This window comes from Belonocnema kinseyi, chromosome 2 (assembly GCF_010883055.1).
Source record: "Belonocnema kinseyi isolate 2016_QV_RU_SX_M_011 chromosome 2, B_treatae_v1, whole genome shotgun sequence".
NCBI classification, from domain to species: domain Eukaryota; kingdom Metazoa; phylum Arthropoda; class Insecta; order Hymenoptera; family Cynipidae; genus Belonocnema; species Belonocnema kinseyi.
The window spans coordinates 182,543,395-182,570,051 of NC_046658.1; the positions used below are offsets into that span (position 1 = coordinate 182,543,395).

Below are 26,657 nucleotides of genomic sequence, written 5' to 3' on the forward strand. Positions count from 1 at the left end.
CCCCCCCCCCCCTCCCCAATTTAAGTCAAATTTAGACTGATGTATATCTAGAGTGTAAAAGATGGAATAATTAGTTTCCATATTCATGACATATGCAAATTTTCTATTATGTGGAAATTTCTAGGATTTTTAGTTCTTGCTTAATTCTGGAATATTTAATATGTGGCATGAGTAGTAAATTCGGAATCAGTGAAGGAATGAAGGAGCGCGCGTTTTACGCGAGTCGAGCCGTGAAAAGGAGTACTGGCTTTTCCTTTTGGTCCGCGAGTCTCGTAACCTCGGAAGAGAAATTATTATGAGAATCCTCCCACTGTTCGTACCTAACCGTTACGGTTTTACGATCTTTACACTTCCCCGACGCATTGGTCCATTGTTACCATTTGCTTAACTTCGACGTAACACCTAACCGAAACTTTACAGTCACCTAAGTGCCAACAATAGAGAACATTCCACAATTTGCCCTGAAAATTAGTTGTCTCTCTCTAACGCACTTGCCCCCTTTTCACTCATTTGACACTTTTTTTCGCCGATGACACTATTTTCCTACTATTTTGAAAAAAATAACACTACAGACTATATTCTCCCACAATTTTCCGCTAATACCAGTATTTCTTTACTTTTACATGGAAAATATTTTTGATCTTCGCTAATTGGCAAATTAATTAATTTTTTATTTTAAATAATAAATATTGTCGAGAAGTGGTCTATTATTTCTAGAGAAAGGAGACAAAATTTGTCACAGCCTCAGTTGTTTTATTGGTTAACGCTCCACTTATGTATAGTACCGTTCCGGGCTCGAATCCTGACTGAGACAAATTTTTTCTCGTTTCTCCAGAAAACAATAGACCAATGATTTACTCTATTTTATATTTATTTAAATTGTATAACCGGGGGTTGGGGGTAAGCCATTTATTTCATAAGAAATACTTTTGAAAATTTAATAATTTTTTTAAAAAGTCATCTGTTACGAATTCTTCTTTTTGACTTGAAAATTTAGCAATTTAGAAAACAACTTTGCGTAACTTATGCAAGGCCTTTTCTTTACTGTTTCTTGGGAATCAACAAAGAAGTTTGATTTTTAACCAAGAAAAAATTTTAATCTTAAATAAAAAACAGTTGAATTGAACCAAAAAAGACGAATTTCACAAAAAATGTTAAATCCTTGACCAAAACAAATTAATTATCAACCAAACACTTCATTTTTAACCCAAAGGTAAGCTTTCTACAACAAAGATATATTTTCAACCTAAAAAATGAAATTTTAATCAAGAAAATTAATTTTTTAACAAAGAAAGCCAATTTTCCACAAATCACATAATTTATCAGTTTAAACAATTAATTTTTAAATAAATAAAATGTTCTTTCAACAAAATAGTTTAATTTTCCAACAAGAAGATTGAATTTCTATCAAAAAGGGGATTTTCCAACCAAATAGTGGGATTTCGAACCAAAAAATACGAATTTCCAACAAAAAATTTTCTATTTTCCAAACAGGAAAATGAATTTTGATCTAAAATGCCAAATCTATAAAAAAAATTGTAATTAAATATAGGAATATTTAACTGAACAGTTGCACTTGAACAGTTGCATCGTTAATTAATAATTTTAGTTGAAATTTTGTATCTGTAGGATTGAAAATGGAACTATTTTGTTGGAAATTCTGGTATTTTGTTGAAAATTTGTCTTTTTGTGTAGAAAATGTATCCTGTTTAAAAGTTCCAGTATTTCTTAAAAAAATTAAGTTTTGTGGTTAAAGATTCATCATTTCAATATACAAATTTTAATTATCTGGTTGAAAATTTAACTATATTGTTAACTATATTCTTGGGCAAAAATAAGCTATTTTGTTGAAAGTACATTTTACGTTATTATTATTTTTTTAAATTGAAAATTAAATTATTCTACTTAGGCTGCAAATTTATTTTTTTTTAGTTGAAAATGCATGTATATTTTGTAGAAACTGTGTCCTTTTGAGTGGAAAATTAATCTCTTTGGTTAAAAATTCCACTATTTGGTCCAAATTATTTTTTTTATGAAGTTTAATCATTTTTATTAAAAATTCATTTATTTTGTTTGAAACTCCTTTTTTGGTTTAAAATTAAATAATTTTGATAGAGAACTCTTTTTTTTAATAATATTTTTTTTGTAAATACCATCATTGGTTCAAAATTACACTATTTAATTAAAAATTATTATGGTATAAATTTAATCTTTTTGGGGAAAGAATTAACCATTTCTTTAACTGCTCATTTTATTTTATTGAAAATAAATTTTTTAACTAAAAATATATCTATTCTACGTAGGTTGAAAATTTATCTTTCTCAGTTGAAGATTGATGTATTTTGTAGAAAATTTGTCCTTTTGGCTATAAAATAAATCTCTTTTGTTGAAATTCCACTATTTGGTTAAAAATTAATTAATTTCTTCTTTTTTTTTGGTTGAAAATTAAATAATTTTTAAAGAAAATTCTTTTTGTTTGCTGAATAATATTTTTCATTGTAAATATCAACTATTACACTTTTCGTTAAGAATGCTTTTTTTTATATGTTCACCTCATTGGTTGAAAATTAAACTATTTCTTTGAAATTACATTTTATTTGGTTAAAAATAAATATTTTATTAATAATTTATGTATTATACTTAAGTTCAAAATTTATCTTGCGTATAGTATTAAATTCATGTATTTTGTTAAAAGTTTGTCCTTTTGGGTTAAGAATTTTTTCAAATTAATGTTTTGGGTCAAAATTAGTCATTTTCATTAAAAATTCATTTTTTGTTGAAAACTTCTTTTTTCGTTTGAAAATTAAATAATTTTGGTAGAAAATTGTATTCTTTCTCTGACAAATGTTTTTTGATTGTCAACATCGAAAACTTTGCTATGAGATTGATCTAGGAAAACATCTGAGAAATCGTATGTGAGTGGACTCTCAGATCGTATAGTAAAAGTAGGGTATATGAGATGATTCCAAACTTCATGTCTATTTAAATTATGTATAGTGGATGTATAGCTTAAATATAGCTCAAGTAGTGAAGTAGTGAAGTAGTGAAGTGTAGCTCAAATATATCAGAAGTGTAAATAAAATATGCCTAAATTATAAGGAATAGGTATATCTTAATTATATTTATAGATGTATACATTGGAGACCTCTCTCTCTAAATTTGAATCACTAAAATATAACTGATTGTTAGTTAAATTCTACTGATTTCTGTAGCTAGAATTGAGTCACTGACAATTAGCAGATTTTTATTAATTAGATTATTTTAAACAAAAATTACTAATTGAATCACTTACATATACCTGCACCAATATAACTGATTGATCGGTTATAATTGTATTGAAGAAATCATTTAATTTAAACATTTTATGTTCTAAATATATTTATGCACTAATTTTAAATGCGAAATTGTTTAAAGTTTAAAATTAGTTCACACATGTAATAATTTCTTATTCATTTATTTAAATGACAATTTGAAATACAAGTGATTGTTAATCCAACAATAATATTTAAATTACTAATTACGAGAAATTAAAAGAGAATGTATATAATTTGTGTTTTTTAAACAAATTTTCAAGCAATAAAAGTTATTTTTTGGAATTCAATGAAAATAAACTATTACTTAGAAAATGCGTATGTTATACATTTTTTTCTTAACTGAAACTTAGCAAGTTTTTGAAATCATATTGATTGTTATATGCATAATAGTAATCGCTTCAAATATTTTATAATTTTGAAAGTAAACTTACCTTTCATGACATTTTATGCACACACAGATGTACATCTTTTTTTCACCGTAAAAGTTTTTTGACCTTTAATGACGTTTGTTTAAATATTTAAAAATTAATTAACCAATGTTAATAAATATTCCACTAGACTAATCTTAATAATTTGAAGTGAAAAAAAGACCAGAATACAGTACTCAAAAGGCCGATTTCATGAAGAACTGACTTTTTTTTAAGGGTCGTTTTCAAGTACTCGTGAGGGTGTATTAGGGGTGACAAACTCATATGTCTGATACATGAAATTCTTCATTGGATAATTCTCTACAAGCCCCTATACTTTACCGTCATATTTTTTCAAATCCTAAAAATCATTCCAAAAACTCAAAGAAATGATTTTTCCCCTTGAATTTTGCATGGCAAACGTTGCCTTCTAAAAAAAAGTGTTCCTGAAAAAAACTGGATTTTGATCACGTCTCGCTCTATGAAATATCTTTTGCTTCATTAATTCAAGCTTCACAATGGATAAATCCAGCAAGAAAATTTAATTACCAAGTTTCCTCATTTTGCAAAATGTAATCTTTGATGCTGAAACCATGCACTTTAATTATACTCATTTTACGATTCTGTAATATGTTCTTTCCTCCAAAAAAAAAGTAGAATTTGCAATGTAATTTTTTAACCGACCAGCACATCAACTTTCAAAAAAAGAACTTAATCTCTGGCCTCTCTAAAACTCTTAACATATTAATGAGCTATATTAAATCCGACTGCGCTTTAGAATTCAAAAGAAATCGAATATAATATTATAGGTATATCGAAATTATTAACATTAAATTCAATCTTAAGAGTTTCTCTTCATCTCCAGTCTACTTTCTGAGTCATAGAAGGCGTCGCGCGCCTATCAAACAGGTTCTCGTAGCCTATTAAGGAGTTAATTAAGTCATCTGAACTTATCTCTCCCTTACCTTTTTCCTCTCCCTTCATTTCCCCTAACCCCCTAACCACAATTACCCCTCATTTTCTCAACCCTCATTTCTCCTCAACCTCCTTCCCTTATTTCACATTATGTACCCAAGCTTCATTTTCCCTCGACTCGCATTATTTCCCCTACTGCTCGTCCTACCATTTACATTTACTTCTCCTCTTATAATTTCCTATCACTTCCTCTGCTTCCCTCACTTTCCCTACTTCCTTTCCTATCACTTCGCTCGTTTCCCTGATTTATCCAATTTCACCTTCACCTCCATTAATTTCCCCTTTTCCCCCTCACACCGTTTCCCTCACTTCCCGTCTCATTGTTTTCTCTCACATCCTCTGCTTATCCTCCCCTTATTTCCCCTAACCCTCTCCTCACTTCGACTCACTTCCCTATCAATACTATTCCCTTACTTCCTAAACTTCTTTTTCACTTACTTTTCCTCATTTCTCTAATTTTCTCTACATCACCTACTTTATTTCCGCTCATTTCCCATACTATCTCTCTACCACAATTTCCCCTCACTTACCCACCCCTTACTTCCCCTCACTACCTTAACGTTTCCATTTTAACTTCATTAACTTCTCTAAATTTCCCCTTATTTCCCCGACTGTTCCTTCCTCCATTTCCCCATCCCTCATTGCCTCTCTCTTCCTCTACTTTCCTTCCTCTTACTTCCCATCACTTCCTCTGCTTCTCATCCCCTAATTTTCCCTCACATCCTCTCCAATAATTTTATCTCACATACTCTGTTTCTTATCCCCTTATTTTTCCTTCTTCTCCCCTCACTTCCCCAACTTTCTTTCCCCTTCAATTCTCCTTATGACCCTAAATTTACTCACTTCACTTCCTCTCATTTCCCCTACTTTCCCTCCCAACGTTTCCTCTCATGCTCCTAACGTCTATTTTCCCTCACTTTCTCTACTTGCCCTCCTACAATTTTACCTCATATCCTCTGCTTCTCTTCTCCTTATTTCCCATTTTCTTATCCACGTTCTTCTTACGCCTCCTCCCACCATTTTTCCGTATCTCCCCTACCCTTGTTCCACTTAGTTTTTCGTCACTTCCCCAACCCTCATTTCCCTTACTTCCTCTGTTTACCCTACCTGCTTCCTCTTTCCTCATTTCCTCTATTTAATTTCCCCTTGTATCCCCTCATTTTCCCTGCTTCCCTTCCCCTCATTTCTCCTCGTTGGAAAAAGTACGACGGACGGACGGATGGACAGGTGAACGGGCGGATATTCCAACGAATCTATAAGGGTTTTTCCCAGGGCTACGAAGCCTAAAAATCACCCCTAATTTTGTTCACACCTTAAAAAATTGCTAAGGGGTACGAATTTGTACTTAGGGTAGTCCAAAAAACTGACTTTTTAATAGAGGGCATATCAGCCATACCCCCTCCCTAATTTGTGAGTTTCTCGAAGGAAACTTTCCTTCCAAGTTTATAGAACCAAATCAATTAATATTAAGACGTGGCACGAAGGCCTGGAAAATCCTATAAGATTAACACGAGAAAAAGTTGGTTTTTCACTTTGGTTTAAACTTAGCTTGCGGAACATGTCCCGAAATACTTAAATTTACTTTTTTTGAAATATTTTTCATCAATTTTAACAAATTTACCATTTTTTAAATAAATAATTAATATTTACTGTTACTTTTTTCAAATAGATAGAAAACTATAATTTCTTTTATTTTGTGAACTTTGTCGCTTATTATTAAATATCTACGTCATTCCTGATTTTGTAGCAAATTCGTAATTGTTTGAATAATTTTTCTGTTGAAAAAGTTATGTTATTGTTTAAACAATTTATTAAAGCTTAATCGTACATTTTGATGAAAATTCGCCAAAAAATCTGATTTCTTCCTTATAAGTTTAATTAGGTATATCACTTATCTTCAAATATTTAAATGTTATAAAAGTCTTTGCATAATTGATCCTAATATTTTTTGTTACAATTTCCAGTAACTTTTTACGAATGCAAAAATTTTGAGTTCCTTTGAAAACACTATCAAATGATCTGCGGCATCAAACTAAATAAGCAAAACTGTACATATAAAAATTCTTGTATCCAGCGGGCCAATACTCATCAGTAGTTTCCGAGGGTGATTTATTAAAAATGAAAGAAATAATGTTTAGAACGACAAAATTAAATGTAATTTTTATAGAACGAAATCTCACCGGAAAAAAAACTTTCCATGACAAATTAAAAAAAATTGTTCAAACAAATATGTATTATTTATTTAAATAACTTTAATGCCATTTAAATATTAAATGATAAGCAGTATAATTAATTAAATTAAATATAAAATCAGATTCTTTATTTCATTTCCATCAAAATGTACAGTTAAACTTTAATAAATTGTTTTAAAATATGAAAATAATGGTTTTAAAAAAAGTTGCCCAGGATTACTCCAGATTACACATGGAACTACTAGAATTACTTGCATTGATTGGGAGTGGAAGTGGATTAAGTGGATTAGAAGTGGCTTATAAATGAATTAATGTGGACTGCAAGTGGATTAGCTAGGATTCTATTCGATTATACGCATTACGCCAGATTACTTGTACTTCGCTGAATGACAATTGAATTGCTTGGGATTACAAGTGGTTTACTTAAAATGACAAGTGCATTATTTGGAATTACAAGTGAATTACTTACGGTTAAAAGTGGATTGCCTAGGACTACTCCAGATTACACATAGATTACCTTGGATTATAAGTGAATTATCTATGATTGCAATTGGATTTCTCAAAATTAAAAATGAATTCCTCAGGATTACAAGAGGATTACCTAGGTTCATAAGTGGATTACGTAGGATTATTTCAAAATGAACTTATAGATCTGTCAACTATCAGGGGATTACCTAGGATTATAAGAGGAATACGTAGAATTATAAGTGGATTACCTATGATTCAAAATGGATAACTCAAAATTAAAAGTGGATTACTGAGAATTACAAGTTTACATAGTTTACATAAGTGGATTAACTAGGATTATTTCAAATTCAACTTGGAGAACTGTAAACTATAAGTGGATTACGTAGAATTATAAGGGGACTACGTAGGATTTAAAGTAGATTACTTATTATTACAAGTGGATTACCTTGGTTTATAAGTGGATTTCCCAGGATTATTTTTAATTATATTCAGATTATCTTGAATTATAAGTTGATTACGTAGGATTATAAGTGGACTGCGTAGAATTATAAGTAGATTACGCATCAGTATAAGTGGAATCCGCGGTATTATAAGTGGATAACGCAGGATGAAAAGTGGATTACAATAGGATTACAAAGGATGACACCAGATTATATACAGAGAACTTTATATTGCAAGTGCATTAACTGTGACTACGAAAGGATTACAGAGGATTACAAGTGGATTACGAGGGAGTTACAAGTTGATTGGAATACTGAGGATTACAACCGTATGACTTAGGGTTATAAGCGGATTACCTAGAATTATTGAAAACTAGGAATAGATTACTGTGGATTATAGGTGGATTTCGTAGCATTTATAAGTGGAATACTTTTGACTACACGTGGATTGAAAGTGGATAACCTAGAATTATTCAAGATTCTGTTTATTAAAACTGCACTAACAATGATTTAAAGCAGATTACAAAGGATTACAAGTGGTTTACATGAAAGCTGCAATTTGATCGACAAGGATTACAAATGAATAACCTCGTCCTATGATTAATCCGAATCACATTTACTACACCGCGTTAAGAGTGGATTACCTAGAATTATGAATCGATTACTTAGGATTATTTGTGGATTACCTAGGATTATGAGTAGATTACTTAGTGTTAGAAGTGGATTAACTGCGATTATTTCATATTAAACGTGGATTACATTCAGGTGGATTACGTATGATTACAAGTGGATTACTTGATATTACACTGGATTACTTTACATTACACATGGATTGCAAGTGGATTACCTAGAATTATTCAAGATCACATATGGAGAACTGCGTATTACAAATGCATTAACAATGATATCAAGTGGATTACAAAGAATTACAAGTGGATTAAGTAAGATTAACAATTTGATTATCTAGGATTACAAGCGGATATCCTCGTCATAGAATTACTCCGCCTCACATTTACTACTGCGCGGTAAGAGTGGGTAACCTAGAATTATGAGTAGATTACCTAGAATTGTAAGTGGATTACCTGGGATTAAGAGTGTATTACCTAGGATTATAAGTGGATTACTTAGTGTTACAAGCGGATCACCTGAGATTACACTGGAATACAGGTGGATTACTTTAGATTATACCGGATTACAAGTGGATTACTTTAGATTATATCGGATTACAAGTGAATTACTTCAGATTACTGTGGCTTAATGGTTGATTAGCGAGGATTTCTCCCGCGGTTCTTTGTAAAAAATTTCAAACCGTTTAAATCGAATGAAAAATTGTGACCTGCAGGCTTATTTATAAAAAATAATTTGCGCCGCACTGTGCGTCTGGTGAGAAAAAAAAAATTTCCCGGACCACCCTACAACAAATAATAAAGCATACGTTTAATTATATGATGCGCGATTTTTAGGAAATTGGTATGAAACTTTCTAATTTTGTAATGTAGCAATTCTTTCTTTATGAACAATCCCAGTTAGAGCCGATTAGTATATGACGAAAGTCTAACTACCATAAAGATTTCCTCCACAACAAACGAATTCGAAAAAATAAAAAAATTACAATCTTCGTACGTGTAAGCCATTGACGTAACGAGGAGTTTACAGATGTTTATTATAGACAATTCAGAACATTTTTTCGTTGGAAAGTGATGCACGTGTGTGAATGCAGACTCTCTGGAGTACAAAAGTACAAAACGTGGCACAGGTACATATTGTGACGAGATACATGGTTTATGCTATGGAGACATCGCAAGTATCTCATGTGTATGTATATAAACATATTATATCTATGGATTTATGTGAGTATGCATGTATATATATATGTGTGTGTGTGTGTGTATGTATGTATGTATATATATATATATATATATATATATATATAGTACATAATAAGGATGACCAGGTGACCGGCGACTTTCACATTCTGTTACCAAGATCGTGAGGAACGAGATGAAAAGGAAATGATGTCGAGTAGCTGCGTTGGAGCGACATGCATTAATTCTCAATAGAGTAGTAAATCGCAAGTCCAAGAGAGAAGATACTGCACTCTATCTAATACGCAATTTACCCATCTTACATGATAGAATTTTTTAAACGAATCGTCGAATTTTCAATAAAAAAATAATTTATTTTTTATCTTCAAGGACGAATTTTCGGACCAAATAGACCATGGTTCCACAAAACGGTTTAAGGTTTTCGCGGAAGCAACATGTTCTCAAAAATCGAATCCACAAAATAAAAAAAAAAATTGTTTAAGTGGAAAGTACATTCGAGATTCGATGAAGCTTTAGAGATCTAAATAAGAAAATGTAAAAAAGTTAATATTTTTCGAGATCGAGAGGCTATTCACTGAGAAATAAAGATTCCCGCTCAGAAAATCTTAAGATAGCTCTTGGAGGAACTGTTGGAAATCTCTTTTGTGAGAAACCTTGGAAATCTTGAGCTAAGTGTGGGCAGATGTGAAATAGTAAGGATCCGACTGATACCGAAAGCCGCCGAGTTTAGACGAGTCTGTAGAATCCCACGTAAGTTCTGATCGCGAGCAGGTTCGGAAATTTTGGAACTCCCGTCAATCTCAACGAAATGTTGGAAATCTCTATAATAATTCAATACAGATCGCTACATTCACATGACGAGACAAACAAAAGGCTAAAAAGTAAACAACTATATTTTAAAAATTGTTTCCTGAATAAAAACTGATTTTTATAATACTACATTCAGTGTTATTTTTATATTAAATATTAATTTGAAGCGTATTTCGTAAATATTCAGTACTATTTAGCCAGAAAGTTCTTCTTTTTCTCCAAACTTAATCCATTTCCGGTTTCATTTTCCGGTTTTCAGTTTTAAACACCCACTTCCGGTTCGAATTCGGATATATCCTTTCACTACTAAGTGCGGTAGCATTTTAGAGAAATTTTAGGCCAATAAAATGTCTTTTCAAAAAAATGGCGCTTACATGGTTATGTTGTGACACCCTTTAGTAGAATTTTCCACAAAAAATAGGACTTTTAACAAAATACTTGAATTTAGATAATTAGTTTTATAACAAAAAAATTTATTTTCAACAAAAGAAACTAATTTTAAACCACAAAGATGAATTTTCAAGCAGGAAGATTAATTTTCTACCAGACAAAACAGATTTTTCTAAAAATACATGAATTTTCTAATAAAAAAAGATTAATTTTTAAATAATAGAAGCTTAATTTTCTACAAAAAGAAACGTTTTTCTTTCTAAAAATATATGAATTTTCAAATAAAAAAGACCAATTTTTAAATAATGAAAGATTGTTTTTCAACTAAAAAATATTTATTAACAATAAAAATAGAAACAATTTTAATTTTTATATATGAAATTTAGCTTTCTGTCACCTGATACGAATGTTTAACAAAACTTATGAACTTTCATCAAAATTATTTAATTTTCAAATTGTCAAATTTTCAACAAAATAGATGAAATTGCTACCAAAAGAGATGCAAACAGACAAACAGACAAATTTTCAACAAAACATATGAATGTTTAAACATTTTTTGAGCCACATTTTAGAGTCCTTTTCTTCACTGGTCTTATATCAATATTATTGAAAGATTGATTTATCTAGTTGTTAAATATATCTATTAAAATTATGAATCTTTAACAACAAAATTTTTTCACACTATGGTTCAATTTTCCAAATTAATAATTTTTCAATTGTCATTTATTGTTCAAAATTTTTTTGATTTTTTTCTAATTTTCTCTTTAAAAAACTTGAGAAAATTTTTTTATGCTCTTAACACCTTCAAATATTCTTAAAAAGCTTCAAAATTTCATTTCGAAATCTTCAAAAATTTAAATGTAGGTTTTTATTTTTCGAAATCTTTTCCAGTTTTTAATTAAGCTTGGGTCTTCTCAAAACTTGTAAATATCCCTTGAACTAACTCTAATTTTTTCCAAATTGATAATTTTCAATTTTCATTCAGGCATAATAATTAAATAATTTTCTTTACATACTAAAAATTTGTTAAATAAAACGATCAAAATTGTAACGTTTAAATTTTTAATTTTACACTCTGAAGTTTTAACGATTCAAGGCTTTCTATTTGGAAAAATACAGTTTAAAATTTTTTGGTTTTTAAAATTTAATTCATAGTTGCTTATTTTAAATGAAAGGTAAAATCTCGATAAATATTCATAAAAATGTCTTCCTTAAATAAAAAATTTCCAATTAAATAGGTTAAAAAATGAATATTGTAGACTGGAACAATATTTGAATAGGATTTGGAATTGAATAAGAGCGTTTAATTTTTCAAATTATTTTTTCATTAAGAATAATTTATAAAGTTTCAATCGAACGTTTACATTTGTTTAACTACTGAGGCTTTTAAATAAAAAATTTATATTTTTAACTTTAAAATATGTAACTTGCTTTTGAAGAGATTCTGAGTCATCCTCTAAAAGCAATTGCTGTTCAATTTTCAATTTTATTTTTTGCTAAATTTTGTACAATTTTTTTACAAAGAAAGTACATGTTTCAACAATAAATTATAGTTGTAGAAATATTGTACTTTCTTGTAAATTTTTTCCACCAGGGATTCTATATTTTATATCCACTAGTCTATTAGCTTGCTATGAAGATCAGTAATCGAGAATTTCTCAAGCGCGATTAATTACGTTGATCGGCAGTGTAACGTCTTACAGAGTAAACGATCGATGAAAATAAATAAATTGCTATGATGCCCATTACTATGTAAAAGTTACGCGCGTATATTCGCTTTCTGGTTCTTCGATCGACAGTCCGAGAGAAAACATACCAGATTGCAAGAAGTCAAGAAGAGCTCTCCTAAAAAAGTTGGAGTTATTTTGATTGAGCAGGAAATGAGCTGTGGGGAAAGATGCTCAGACATCGATTTATCAGTGAAAGCACTCTGACTTCGGCTGCTTTTTTATGATTACAAAGTAAAGAGGAAAAGTATATTCGAAGTTAATCAACTCTAGATGAATTTAAGACAGCTTTTCTCGTTATTGGTGAAATATTTGAAAACAGTCGTTCTCAGGCGTTAATCGGGATGCGGTTCTACTGTCGGGGGTTCGATCCCCGCTGAAGGAATTGCGTTAATTTGATTTTTTTAAGTTTTATTCTTTATCTAATTACAGAAATATGTTATCTTCTTATGCGCGAGGGGAAAACAACTCCTAAAAATACGGTCCAACCGGTCGGATTACCCGAGAATACCTGAATATACATCATTACATAAATGCATAATACTTTTTATCTAAATTGTTGAATTTTTAATAAAAGAGATACGTTCTAAACTAAAACTATGAATCTTCAACCCAGTAGATAAACTTTAATCTAAAAATGTTAATTTTCTAGAACAACAACAAATTTAAAAAATACATTCAGGTTCAACGAAATAGTTGAGTTTTCTACTAAAAACATAAATTTACAATCAAAAGTCGAACAGTTCAATTTTTAGTTTAAAAACCTAATTTTCAACTAAATAGATGAATTTTCAAGTAAGATTAATTGGAGTATCTAAACTTCAACTGAAAAAATTAATTTTGACCTGAATAGTTGAATTTTCAATATAAACAATTAAATTTACAATTGAAAGTGGAATAGTTAAACTTTGAATTGAAAAAATTAATTGTCAACCAAAAGATGAATTTTAAACCAAAAAGATAAATTTTTAGGAAAAAAGATTAATTTTCTATTCAAAAGGAAAATTTTACACAAAATATATATATGTACATTTGAAAACTAATAGTTTTATTTTCAACTAAAAAAATATAAAAATACAATCGATATAAAAAACGAATTTTGAACCAAAAAGGGGAATTTTTAAGCAAAAAGATTTATTTTCTACCAAAAACATAAAATTTTTATAAAGTACATTAATTTTGAACAAAATAATTCAATTGTTACCTAAAAAAAAAAAGATAAATTTACACTCAACTATGGAGAAGTTGAAATGTCACTGTGAATAATCATTTTTAACTAAAACACTTATTTTTTAAACAAAAAATGCCTTTTCAAGCAAAAAGATTGAGTTTCTACAAAGAATAAAGAATTTGGAACCAAATTTATTAATTTTCAACTAATAAAAATAAATTTACAATAAAAAATTAAATAGTTTAATTTTCAGTTAAAAATTAATTTTCAACTAAAACAACCAAATTTGAACGAAATAGTTAAATTTTTATCAAAAATATGAATTTTTAATTAAGAAGATTAATTTTCTAACAAAAAAGATGAATTTTTAACAAATTACAATTATTTTAAACCAAATAGTTCAGTTTTCAAACAATAAGATAAAGTTTCAAGCAACAATCTCGATTTTCTATAAAAAAAACATTCGACCAAAATCCTGCATTTTTAATTAAGAAAGACACATTTTTACAAAAAAATAGAATAGTTCAATTTTCAAATATAAAAATTATTGTTTAATCAAAAATGAAACAAAGTTGCAACAAAACAATCAAATTTTTAACCAACAAATTTTCAACCAAATACAAGATTCCTCAATCAGAAAAATTAATTTTTAACAAAGTAATTCCACTATCAAAAAAAGTAGTTGAATTTTCAACACAAAGAGACGAATTTTTCAACAAAACAGTTGAAATTTAAACAACAAATGTTTGTTAAGAAAATTGTTGAATTTTCTAAAAAGTGGATTAATTTTTCAAAAAATAGTTGAATTTTTAAAGCAGGCATGATTTTTCAACGAGAAGATTAAGTTTTATACTAAAAAAGATGAGACTTTAAAAAAATACATTAATTTTTATTTAAAAAGCTATTTTGATTACATATATAAATTATTTCTAATTACTTGAATTACAAGTGGACTGTATGTTAATTACTCTGAATTGTGTGGATTACTTAGATTACCTGAATTACTCCAAATTATTTGGATCACAAGTGTCAAGCGAATTACTTGAATAAGCTCAAAATTTGAATGAAGTACTCTGGGTTACACCGATATTACTCGCATTGTAGGTCGATTACTTCAAATTACTTCGGATTACGTTGGAGTACTGCGAATCATCACTTAGGATTACTTAAATTACTCCGAATTACAAGTGTATTATTCTGGATTACAAGGGGATTACTCTGGATTTCAAGTGGTTTACAAGTTAATCGCCCCAAAATATTGAGATTACACCTAATTACCTTAATAAGCTCGAATTACAAAGTAGATTAGTCTAGCTACGAAAACATTTGGATTTACTTCGCTTAACGAGTGATTTCTCCGGTTTACAATGGAATTACCCTGGAATACTGGGATAACATGGAATCATTTAAATTATTCCAGGTTAAAAGCTTATCACTCTGAATTACACGTGGATTACATCTAATTACAGGTGGATTACAGGAGAATTAGCCCCGATTACAAGTTCATACCGGAATACTTGGATTACTTCGAATTATTTGAATTACTCCTAATTACAAGTTCATTACTTTGGATTACACGTAGATTATACTGGATTAGAGTGTATTTCAGATGAATTGTAGGTAGATTGCAGGTGGATTACAAGCGGATTACTCCGGCTTACAACTGAATGACTCCAGAGAATAAAGATGACGCCGAATTACTTGAATTACTCTGGATTATACGTGGATTACGCTGGATTTCAGATGAATTGTAGTTTGATAATTATTGGATTATTCGGCCTACAAGTGAATTACTTCAGAACATTGGAATTATTCCGAATGACTTGAATCACTCTGGATTACAGGTTGATTGCAAGTGGATTACTCCAACTTACAAGTAAATTATTACGCCAGAACATTGATATTACACCAAATGACTTGAATTACTCTGAATTATTTTTGGATTACGCTGGATTACAAGTGGATTGCAGTTTGATTACGATTGGATTACTTTGGTCTACAAGTGAATTACTTCAGAACATTGGGATTACTTCGAATGACTTAAATCACTCTGCATTACAGGTGGATTAAAGGTTGATTGCAAGTGGATTACTTCAAATTACAAGTAAAATATTACTCCAGGACATTGAGATTACATCAAATGACTTCAATTACTCTGGATTAGACTTGGATTACGCTGGATTACAGATGAATTGCAGTTTGATCACGAGTGGACTTCTCCAGCCCACAAGTGAATTATTTCAGAATATTTGGAATTACTTCGAATGATTTAAATTACTCCTGATTACAGGTGGATTGCAGGCTTATTACAAGTGGATTACTCCAAATTACGAGTGAATAATTACTCCAGAAAATTGAGATTACGCCAAATGACTTGAATTACTCTGGAAAATACGTAGATTACGCTGGATTACAAGTGGATTGCAGTTTGATTACGATTGGATTACTTCTGTCTACAAGTGAATTACTTCAGAACATTGGGATTACTTCGAATGACTTGAATAACTCTGCATTACAGGTGGATTAAAGGTTTATTGCAAGTGGATTACTTCAAATTACAAGTAAAATATTACTCCAGGACATTGAGATTACATCAAATGACTTCAATTACTCTGGATTAGACTTGGATTACGCTGGATTACAGATGAATTGCAGTTTGATCACGAGTGGACTTCTCCAGCCCACAAGTGAATTATTTCAGAATATTTGGAATTACTTCGAATGATTTAAATTACTCCTGATTACAGGTGGATTTCAGGTTTATTACAAGTGGATTACTCCAAATTACGAGTGAATAATTACTCCAGAAAATTGAGATTACGCCAAATGACTTGAATTACTCTGGAAAATATGTGGATTACGCTGGATTACAAGTGGATTGCAGTTTGATTAAAATTGGATTACTTTGGTCTACAAGTGAATTACTTCAGAACATTGGGATTACTTCGAATGACTTGAATCACTCTGCATTACAGGTGGATTAAAGGTTGATTGCAAGTGAATTACTCCAAATTAAAAGTGAATTATTACTCCAGAAAATTGAGATTACTCCAAATTACCTTAATAAGCTCGAATTACAAATTAGATTAGTCTAGATACGAAAACATTTGGCTTTACTTCGCTTAACGAGTGGTTCACACGCAGATTTCTCCGACTTACAATGGAATTACCCTGGAATACTGGGATAACTTCAAATTCTTCCAATTATTCCGGGTTAAAAGCTTATCACTCTGGATTACACATGGATTGCATCTAATTACAGGTGGATTACAGGAGAATCAGCCCCGATTACAAGTTCATTCCGCAAAACTTGGATTACTTCCAATTATTTGAATTACTCCTAATTACAAGTTCATAACTTTGGATTACACGTGGATTATACTGGATTAGAGTGGATTTCAGATGAATTGTAGGTAGATTGCAGGTGGATTACAAGCAGATTACTCCGGCTTACAACTGAATGACTCCAGAACATTGAGATGACTCCGAATTACTTGAATTACTCTGGATTAATACGTGGATTACGCTGGATTTCATATGGATTGTATTTTTATCATTATTGGATTATTCGGCCTACAAGTGAATTACTTCAGAACATTGGGATTACTCCGAATGACTAAATCACGCTGGATTACAGGTGGATACCAGGTTGATTGCAAGTGGATTACTCCAACTCGCAAGTGAATTATTATTTTCGAACATTGGGATTATTTCGAATGATTTGAATTATTCTGGATTTTTCGTGGATTACGCTGGATTAGAGGTAGATTATAGGTTGATTACAAGTGGATTACTCCGGCTTACAAGTGAATCACTGCATTAGATTTGCATTACTCCGTCTTATTTAAATTACTCTGGATTACAAGTGGATTAATCCAGAATACTGGGATAATTTACATAGATTACATCGGGGATTACCAATTGGGAAAACCGAGTGGTGAAGCAGATTACCAGAGTTTTTCCCCCTCAAATTTATCAAAGAACTAATTTTTCAATAGAGCTCAAATATTGTATCAGACACTTTAGTTTAGCCACTTGATACGGACTATAGCGTAAGAAGAGGAGATCGTGGGAAGAGACTCCCGGACGAATGGTGAAAGTTCAGTACTAAACTTTACCAAGGATTGGTATATTTTGATACAATCTCGTGGGGAGAGACCAGGTACGAGATATGGCTTTACCAACCAGCAGCTTCCGTTTCCGGTCGTTTGACGCATCTTCCTATACTTTTGAAGGTGGCAATTTTTCCATTACCTCTTTCGTAAATAATGGTTTTACTTGACAGATCACCAAACATGCCATTTACTCTAAATTATCGACGGATTTACATCGAGAGTTCTTGTTAAAAGTAGAAATAACTTTTTTGTTTATTTTACAGCAGCTAGATTTTTTTTTTTAATTTACAGAAAGTCATATAATTTGGGTGATTAATTTTAATCATTTTTAATATGTAATCATCATTTATCTATAATACGGATTTTTATTGATGTGAAGAAATAATCATTAATATTTTACATATTGAATTCATTATAATGAACAAATAGACAATTTCATGTGTCCGTTTGGACATATGTAAAATAATGAAAATAATCGTTATAAAGCTCTTGAAAGATTTTAAAATAAAACAAATATTTTCTTAAATTTCTTGGTAAAATTACAAAAAAAAATAATAATTTTTAGGGAATATTTAGAAATATTTCAAAATATTTGTAAGAATTTTCAAAATTCCGAATTTAGAACAAATTAAGGAAAAATTCGAATCCTTTTCAAAGATATTTAAAAGTTTCATACATATTTTGAAAAATGCAATCAAATTAAAAATTTCCAAACATTTAAAACAAAATGTACATTTTTTAAGATTTAAAAAAAATGTAGATGGTTTTGAAGAATTTTGAAAGGTTTCATGGTAAAAAAAACTTCTTCTGATTCCTAGGAAAAATTTTTATGATTTTCTATTTTGAAGAATTGATTTTTTATAAAATATGTCATATATATTTGAAAAAATTTTCACATTTTTCGAAGAAAAATCTGGAATATTTTAGGGCAATTTTTTCTTTATTTTACAGGATTTTAATACATTTTAGAAAAACTTTGAATTATTTCCAGAGGCGTAGCCAGGATTTTTTTGGGGGCGGGGGCTTCGATTTTCTTTCGGAGTGGGATTGTGTTTAAGTTATACACGTTTTGAAAAAAATTGAAAATAAATAACTTGAGAAGATTTCAAAATCTTTTTAGAAAAATGTAGATTTTTGAATGTTTATCAAAAAAGTTTATAAGTTTTTAAGAATTGAGAAAGGCTTGAAGAGAATAAAAAAAATTTCATAAGATTCCTGGGAATATTTCAAATGATTTTATATTTTGAAAAATTAATTATTGTTTTTAAATTATTATTTATTTATTAATATTATTATAAAACATTTCTATTAAATTAGATTTTTTTATTAATAATTATTTAGTAATTTTTAAAAATTAATTTACAGGCTCTAGAATATTTAAGCACAATTTTTATATTTTACAGAATTTAAACATAATTTTAGGAAGGTTTTTTTAGGTTAAAAAAAATCTTAAACACGAGAAGATTTTAAAAAATATTAATAAAATGTAAATTTTGGGAGATTTTGAAATAAATTTTGTAAGCTTTTTAATGATTTTGATAAGTTTTAGGATAATAAAATAATTTTCTTAGGTTTCCAAAATTTCCAAAATAGAATCTGGAAGATTTTTAGGCAATTTGTTTAATTTTGCAGAATTAAAAAAAAATTTATTGATTTTAATGATATTAAAAATATTCACAAATGTTGAAAACATTAAAAAAGAATAATCAAAATGTAGAATTCTGAAAATTTTATAAGGAACATAAAATTTTTTCATATTACTTGAAAAATTGCAAATTACTTGTTTTTTAATTAATTTAAAAAGAATATTGTAAAAGATGTAGGGGATTAAAAATGATTTGCTAAAATTTCCAAACAGTCTGGAAAATAATTACGCAATTTTTTTTTATTATAAAAGATTTTTCAAAATTTTTCAAAAATTTATCAACTATTTTTAATTTTGTTCAAACTACTGAACGTTCTAAATATCTTTTAAACGGAATCGAATTTTCTTTAAAATATTGCAAACTCATGTAAAATAAAAAAAAGATGTTACAATAAATTTTCAAAATGCTTTTTCGACATATCTGAAATCATCCAAAATCTTTTGTTATTTTGTTAAACTATGTTCATTCTTTATATTGGTAACTTAAAAGAAAGTAAGTAAATAAACTTATAAAATAAATATTTAACTCAAATTTTTATTTTGTATTAGAAATTATTTAAAAAAATAAGTTTATGATTTGAAAAAATATATAATTATGTCGTATAATGGTCAGAATATTAAAAGAAATACTAGAAACTACACTAAAGGGCCTTTAAAAATTTAAATATTTTTTAACAAATAAAAAATTAATTTGATAATTTTTTTGAAATATTCAGGCCAATTTTACATCAAAGAGGCAAAAAATATATAGTCAAAAGGGCACTATACTCATTTTTAACAAACGGTTTGAATTTGTCAAATTTTAAGAAAAAATCTGAATTTCAAATTCAAAATAAAATACAAACCCAAAAGAACGAATTTTCCAGATAATAGTAGAATTTTCAAATAAAAAAGTAACTTTACAAACAAAAAGAATTATATTTGACTGTTCTATTTTATCACTATAACTCTTGAAGTTAAAAAATAATTTATTTCTTTGAAAATTGAACTCCTGTTGACATTTTTTTTTAATTAAGTTTTTAGACAGAAAATATAACTGTTACTATGTTTGGTTCAAAACTATTTTGTTTAAAATTCTTCTTTTTGTTAAAATATTATTCTTTTTGTTTGTAAATTTATTTATTTAGTTGAAAATGTAACTATCTTGTTGAAAATTTATTTATTTTTTCAGCATTTATTTTTTTAACCGAAAATTTATCTTTTTTAGTTGAAAATGAATTTCTTTGGTTGATAATTCCATTTCTTTTATCTGAAAATTTAACTCTTTTATTTTTGGTTGAAATGTTATTTTTTAGTTGACAATTTATTTACATAACTCAGTTGCCGTGAATTAATCTAAAACTTCTCACTGTGTAGTAAAAAATTAACCTTCTTGTTCAAAAATTCATCTTTTATGTAAACAAAACAATTCATCTTGCTTAAAAATTGTAAAAAATGTAACGATTCTTTTGATCATTCGTTTTTTACATTTTTTTAATCAGATTTTTTAATGAATATTTAACCTTGTATTTAGCTGTTCTATGACTTTTCAATTTATCTTTTTTAGTAAAAAAATAATTTGTTTCGTAGAAAATTGAACTATTTTGTTGAATTTTTTTTAATTAACTTTTTCGGCTGAAAATGTAACTATACTATTTTTGTTCGAAAATTGTAATAATTGGTGGAAAATTCTTCTTTCTGGTCGAATATTATTCTTTTTTTTTTGGAAATTTATTCCAACGGTAGAAGACTTAACTATTTTTTCAAATTTAGTTTTGTTCTGTTTGAAATTTTTTTCCTAGCAGAAAGTTGATTTTTTTCTGTATCACGCTTAATTTGTTGTTTGAAAATTCAATTTTTTATCTGAAAATTTAAATACACTATTTTTTGTTAAAAGTTGATTTTTTTCTTGCCAATTTATTTCTATAATTTAGTAATTTTGTTTAAAACAGGTTTTTTACTTCCAACTTAAATTATTTGGTTGAAAATATTCTATTTGTTGCATTTATCTTTTTTAAATTAAAATGCATGAATTTTGTAAAAAATTCGTCTTTCTTTGTAGAATATTATTCTTTTTGTTTGTTAATTTATTTCCGCGGTTGAAAATTTCACTATTTTGTTAAAATTTATTTATTTTCTTTTAATTTTTTCCTTAGTTGAAATTGTATCTTTTTTCGTTGAAAATTCATTTCTTTGGTTGAAAATTCAATTTTTCTCTAAAAATGCTACTATTTTATTCTTTGTTGAAAATTATTTATTATATAGTTGAAAGTTTAACAATTTTCCTGAAAATTAGTTGTTTTTATTTATTTTTTTTATTTTTTTTTTTTTTTTGAGTCTAAACTTAAACAATTTGGTAGCAAATTTGTCTTTCTAGTAGAAAATTAATCTTCTTCTTTGAAAATTCATCTTCATGATAATGAAATTGGTGTTGAAAATTTATCTTTTTTAGTTCAAACTTAAACAATTTGGTTGGAAATCTGTCTTTCTAGTAGAAAATTAATCTCCTTTCATCAACTCTATGATTGAAAAATGAGCTATGGTTCAAAATTTGTCGTTATTATTTGAAAATTGAAATGCAAAGAAAGGCAAGAAAAACTGGACAGTAACTGAATATTAAATTTGTTCTATTTAGGCTGAAAGACTCACACTCTTAGTTTGTTACATGAATAAACTATCAACTTTTATTTTTAATTTAAAAAAGGACATTTTTCACTTATCCAATTTGAATTTTCGCGGAATTTTGACTAAAACATCTAGTGCCATCTGTTGGCTTCCACTCTGATCTCTTCAGAAAGGTAAACACAAAGAAAGAAGTTCCACTTGTTTTTTTTTACCAGCGCAAGTGTCAAAAGGTGAAAGGGATTAGAAAGATTAGATAGTTCCAGTGGTTTTTCGTGATTAACAAAGGTAAATAATTGCACAATCATGCTTATTTTTCCCCATTTATAACAAAATTGATCTTTTCAATTCAAATACATCAATTTGTTCCGTGGTTCCTGGTTGCGGTTCCTAACCTCAAATTCTTCGATATTTTAATGTTTACCTGCTGATTATATTTAATTCATAAGTAGAAGAAAAGAGAATTAAGAAACTCGACTTGTTAATAATAATAAATGTTTCCTAATATTAAAAAAAAGTGAATTGGCAAACAGCGCATTTTATTGTCATGAAGATGACTTATAACAAAAATCATCCATTTGTTTAAAAATTAAAGCTCTGTACTGCTTTAAAACAATATTGGATTTTATCTTTTGATATTTTACTAGTTATTCTCTGATTAACAAGCATCTCTACGTTTTTATTGTTGTCTAAATAAAGATAACTTTTTTATGTCATAAGGTGAAAAGTAATTTTTGATTCTTCACAACTTAAACTTTAAATTGTAAAAATTCTTTTAAATTTTCTCGGAAAAGCTCTTTAATTTAATAAATTGCACTTATTTTCTTGATCAGAAAATGTTGTCAATGGAAAGAATCCCCGACCAGATCGGATACTTGGTATTAACAGAAGACGGTGCAGTTTTGACGGTAAGAAATTCAATTATTAATTACATTATAATCAGTTAAAATTGGATTGATTAAATTAAGTAGGATTTTATTGAAAAATCAGTAATTTCTACTATTAAAACAGTATTTTTTACTACATTAAATCCCTGTCTTTTAATAAATGAATCAAATTTACCATAATTTACTGTTTAACACATTGAAAATTACGTATTAGATTAATGAAAAATGATAAAATTTGTGATATTTTCTGGTTATATAATTAAAAATGACTGATATAATAAGTGATAGTTACAGTTTAGATCATTATAAATTACTGATTAGATGAATTCGGTTTTATTCTTAGAAAAAAAATAATTTTTCGCCAGAAATTTATCCTTTTTTTCATTGAAAATTAAAAATTTTTGCTTTATTTAAAAAAATGTATTTTGTGGATAATTCTTCTTTGTATTAATATTTTTGGTTAAACATTTCATTGTGGGTTAAAACATCAACTACTTTATTGAAAGTTAAAGTACTTTTTGTTACACATTCATTTTTTTCGTTTTTTTGTTTGTTTGAAAAGTAATTGTTTTAACTGAACATTGAGTCATACCATTTCGATTCAGAATCAATTTTTTTAGTTGAAAATACAACTAGTGGTTGAAAAATCATCTATTTTGTTAACAATTTATCTTTTTGGTAGAGAATTAATCTTCTCAGGGCAAAATTAATTTTATGTTTTTGAAAATTAAACTACTTGGTTTGAAGTAGAATTTTTTGTTGGTTTATCATTCATAATTTCATTTGAAAATTCATCTCTTTTGTTAAAAATTGATTTTTTTTTAGGTGAAAATTTTAATATTTTGTGGAAAATGTCTTTTTTTTTAATTAGTATTTTTATAGTTTAAAATTCAACTTTTTGGCGGAAAATCGTCCTTTTTGTTGTAAAATTAATCTCCTTTTTTTCTTTTCTGTTTTATTCAAAAAAGAAGGTATTTTATTTTCGATTTTAATTTATTAATTAATTTTATTGATTTCATTTAATTTATTTTATTAATTTATTTTTCATTGAAAATTAGTTTTTTTTGCTCAGAATTAACTTGTTCACCTGAAAAATTAACAATTTATTTTTTGGTTGAAAGTTTCATGCATTATATTGAAAATTTGTTTTTAATAGTAGAAAATATATTTTGCCTAAAAACTTGTCTTTCTCAGTTGAATTTAAATTATGTTATTAAAAATAAAATATTTTTTGTTGAATTATCAACGGTTTTTTATTTAAAATTTACATGATTTTTAGTTGAAATATCAGATATTATATTTTTCGTTGAAAATTCTCCTTTCTTTATTGAAGATTAGTTTTTTTTTATTGAAAAAGAATTTTTGATTACAAATTCAACTAGTCGGGTGTAAAATTAATATAAATATTTTTCTTAAAAAATTTATCTATTTGGTATCAAATTAATCATCTTTGTTGAAAATTCATGCGTTTTTTTCTTAAAAATCTTAATTTAAGTATTTTTATTAAAAATCTATTATTTTTCGTTGAAAATTAAACTATTTAGTTGATGGAAATTCAATTTAAAATTATTTAATGAAAATTTGTAATGGTCGAAGAAAGATAAAACAGTTTTGGATCCGCTGTACTATCTGGAATTTTTTTTATTTAGATAAAATTTGAAGTATTTTGTTGACAATTTGTCTTTTTGTTTTTGAAAATTAGTTGTTTTTTTTGTTGAAAAATAATTTTCTGAACTAAAAATTAAGGTATTCCATTTTGGGTTTAAAAAAATTATTATTTTTTGAGTTACAAACTCATTCTGTTACTCATTCTATTATTTAGTTGGAAATTTAATTATTTTGTTGAAAATTCGTTTTCTTTCTGTTCAAGATTCATATTTTTTATAGTTGAAAACTCATTTACTTCGTTGGAAAATCTGTTTTTTTTTTAATAATTTTGTTATTATTTAATTTTTCCTTGAAAATTAGTTGTATTTTTTTGTTAGAAAATAATTTTCCTGATTGAGAATTAAGGTATTCCATTTTTGGTTTAAAATGTATGTTTCTGTGTTACAAATTCATTCTTTTGTTAAATGATTCATCGTTTTAATTAAAAATGCATCTTTTTGGTAGTAAATGTAACTATTTTGTTAAAAATTAGTTATTTTTCTTTTTTTAAAGATTAAAAATTCGTTGTTTTTTAAAATTGATTGTTAAATTATTTCATTTTTGGTTGAAAATCTATTGTTTTTCGTTGAAAATTAAACTGTTTACTTGATGTGAATTTAATTTGAAATTATTTAATGGAAATTTGTAACGATCGAAGAAAGATAAAAAAGTTTTGGATCTGCTATCCTATCTGGAATTTTTTGTATTTAGTTAAAATTTTAAGTATTTTTGACAATTCATCTTTTTTTCGTTGAAAATTAGTTGTTTTTTTTTTATTGGAAAATAATTCTCTGTACTAAAAATTAGGGTATTCCATTTTTAGTTAAAAAATTATTTTTCTGAGTTAAAAACTCAATCTGTTAAGTTATTCGTCGTTTTAGTTAAAAATATATTTGTTTGGTAGAAAATTAATCTTCTTGCAGGGTGGCCGCTGGAACGAAAAACGGGGAATTTTTTGTAACCGGGAAATGACAGTGAATTTTTTTTTGACAGGAAATTTTACAAATTTGTAGAAGAAAAATCTGTCTACGTTTGATTTCAACAGTTTTTAAATAATTAGTTGAATTTTTATGTTTTTCAATTATGCTATTATTTAGTTTACAATGCGTAATTCAAAATTTTTTTACATTAAAAATTTTTATGTTTAAGCTTACATTTTTAATTAAAATAATTTTTAAATGCTTAAACGTGTGACTGAAAGTTTATAAACTATTTTCAACCTAAAAATAACTTCATAATAATATATTCTTAATTAAAGGATTTTATTAAATTTAAAATATTGTTTTAGTCTAAAATGTTCAATTTTTGACCCATTCAATTTGAAATTTTTAATTAAAAAAAATATTAATTATTGAATATTTAGCAATATTTGAATTTTTATTTAAGAAAAGTAAATTAAAACCATATATTTAAAAGTAAAGAATCTTTATCTGAATTGTTTGACATAGAAAACCTGGAATCGTTAAAATTTTGAAGAGCCTTTAAACTTTGAACGCTACAATTTTAATTGTTGTATTTGAAAAATTCTTAATTTGTGAGTGAAATTTTTTAATTTTGATATATAATTTACAAATAAACATTTGTAGAAAAAGTTTGAGTTATTTTAATAGATATTTAGGAATTTTAAAAAGATTAAAAAGTATCAAGCAAATTTGAGAAAGTTTTCCTAAAATCTTCTAGAATCTTTTTTGAAAATTTTATTTAAATCTTTGAAAAACTTTTTAAATATTCTATTAAAATAATTTTTCAAAATGAAAAATTATTCTCAATTTTCCTAGGAATTTTAAGAAAATTTTTTTATTCTTCTGAAGTCTTTCACAATTCTTGAAAAGAATTAAATTTTTTTGTTTAAAATCTGCGAAAATCTACATTTTGTTTCATATTTGGCTATCATTTCAAGTTTTACATTAATTTTGATTTCTTTCAAAACTTCTACATTTCTCTTAAAATTACTCGAATTTCGCCTGGAAGTTCTGGAATTTGTTTCAAATTTGTTTTAAATTTGAGATTATTTTGCAAATAATTTCAGAACTTCTAAATAC

At 27.4% G+C, this 26,657-nt stretch overlaps 1 protein-coding gene and 1 long non-coding RNA gene across 2 annotated transcripts in view; one reads left to right on the plus strand and one right to left on the minus strand.

Annotated features, from left to right (window-relative positions):
* LOC117167428 overlaps positions 1 to 26,657 on the minus strand; it is a 55,619-nt gene that overhangs the window by 27,381 nt on the left and 1,581 nt on the right. The gene's annotated exons all lie outside the window — the stretch shown is intronic.
* Positions 22,257 to 26,657, plus strand: part of LOC117167427 (ragulator complex protein LAMTOR4 homolog) — a 6,112-nt gene continuing 1,711 nt past the window's right edge. The window contains exons 1-2 of the mRNA XM_033352342.1: positions 22,257 to 22,369; positions 22,915 to 22,989. Coding sequence (XP_033208233.1) covers positions 22,918 to 22,989 — 72 coding nt within the window. The 5' untranslated portion in view covers positions 22,257 to 22,369; positions 22,915 to 22,917. The remainder of the gene's footprint in view (positions 22,370 to 22,914; positions 22,990 to 26,657) is intronic.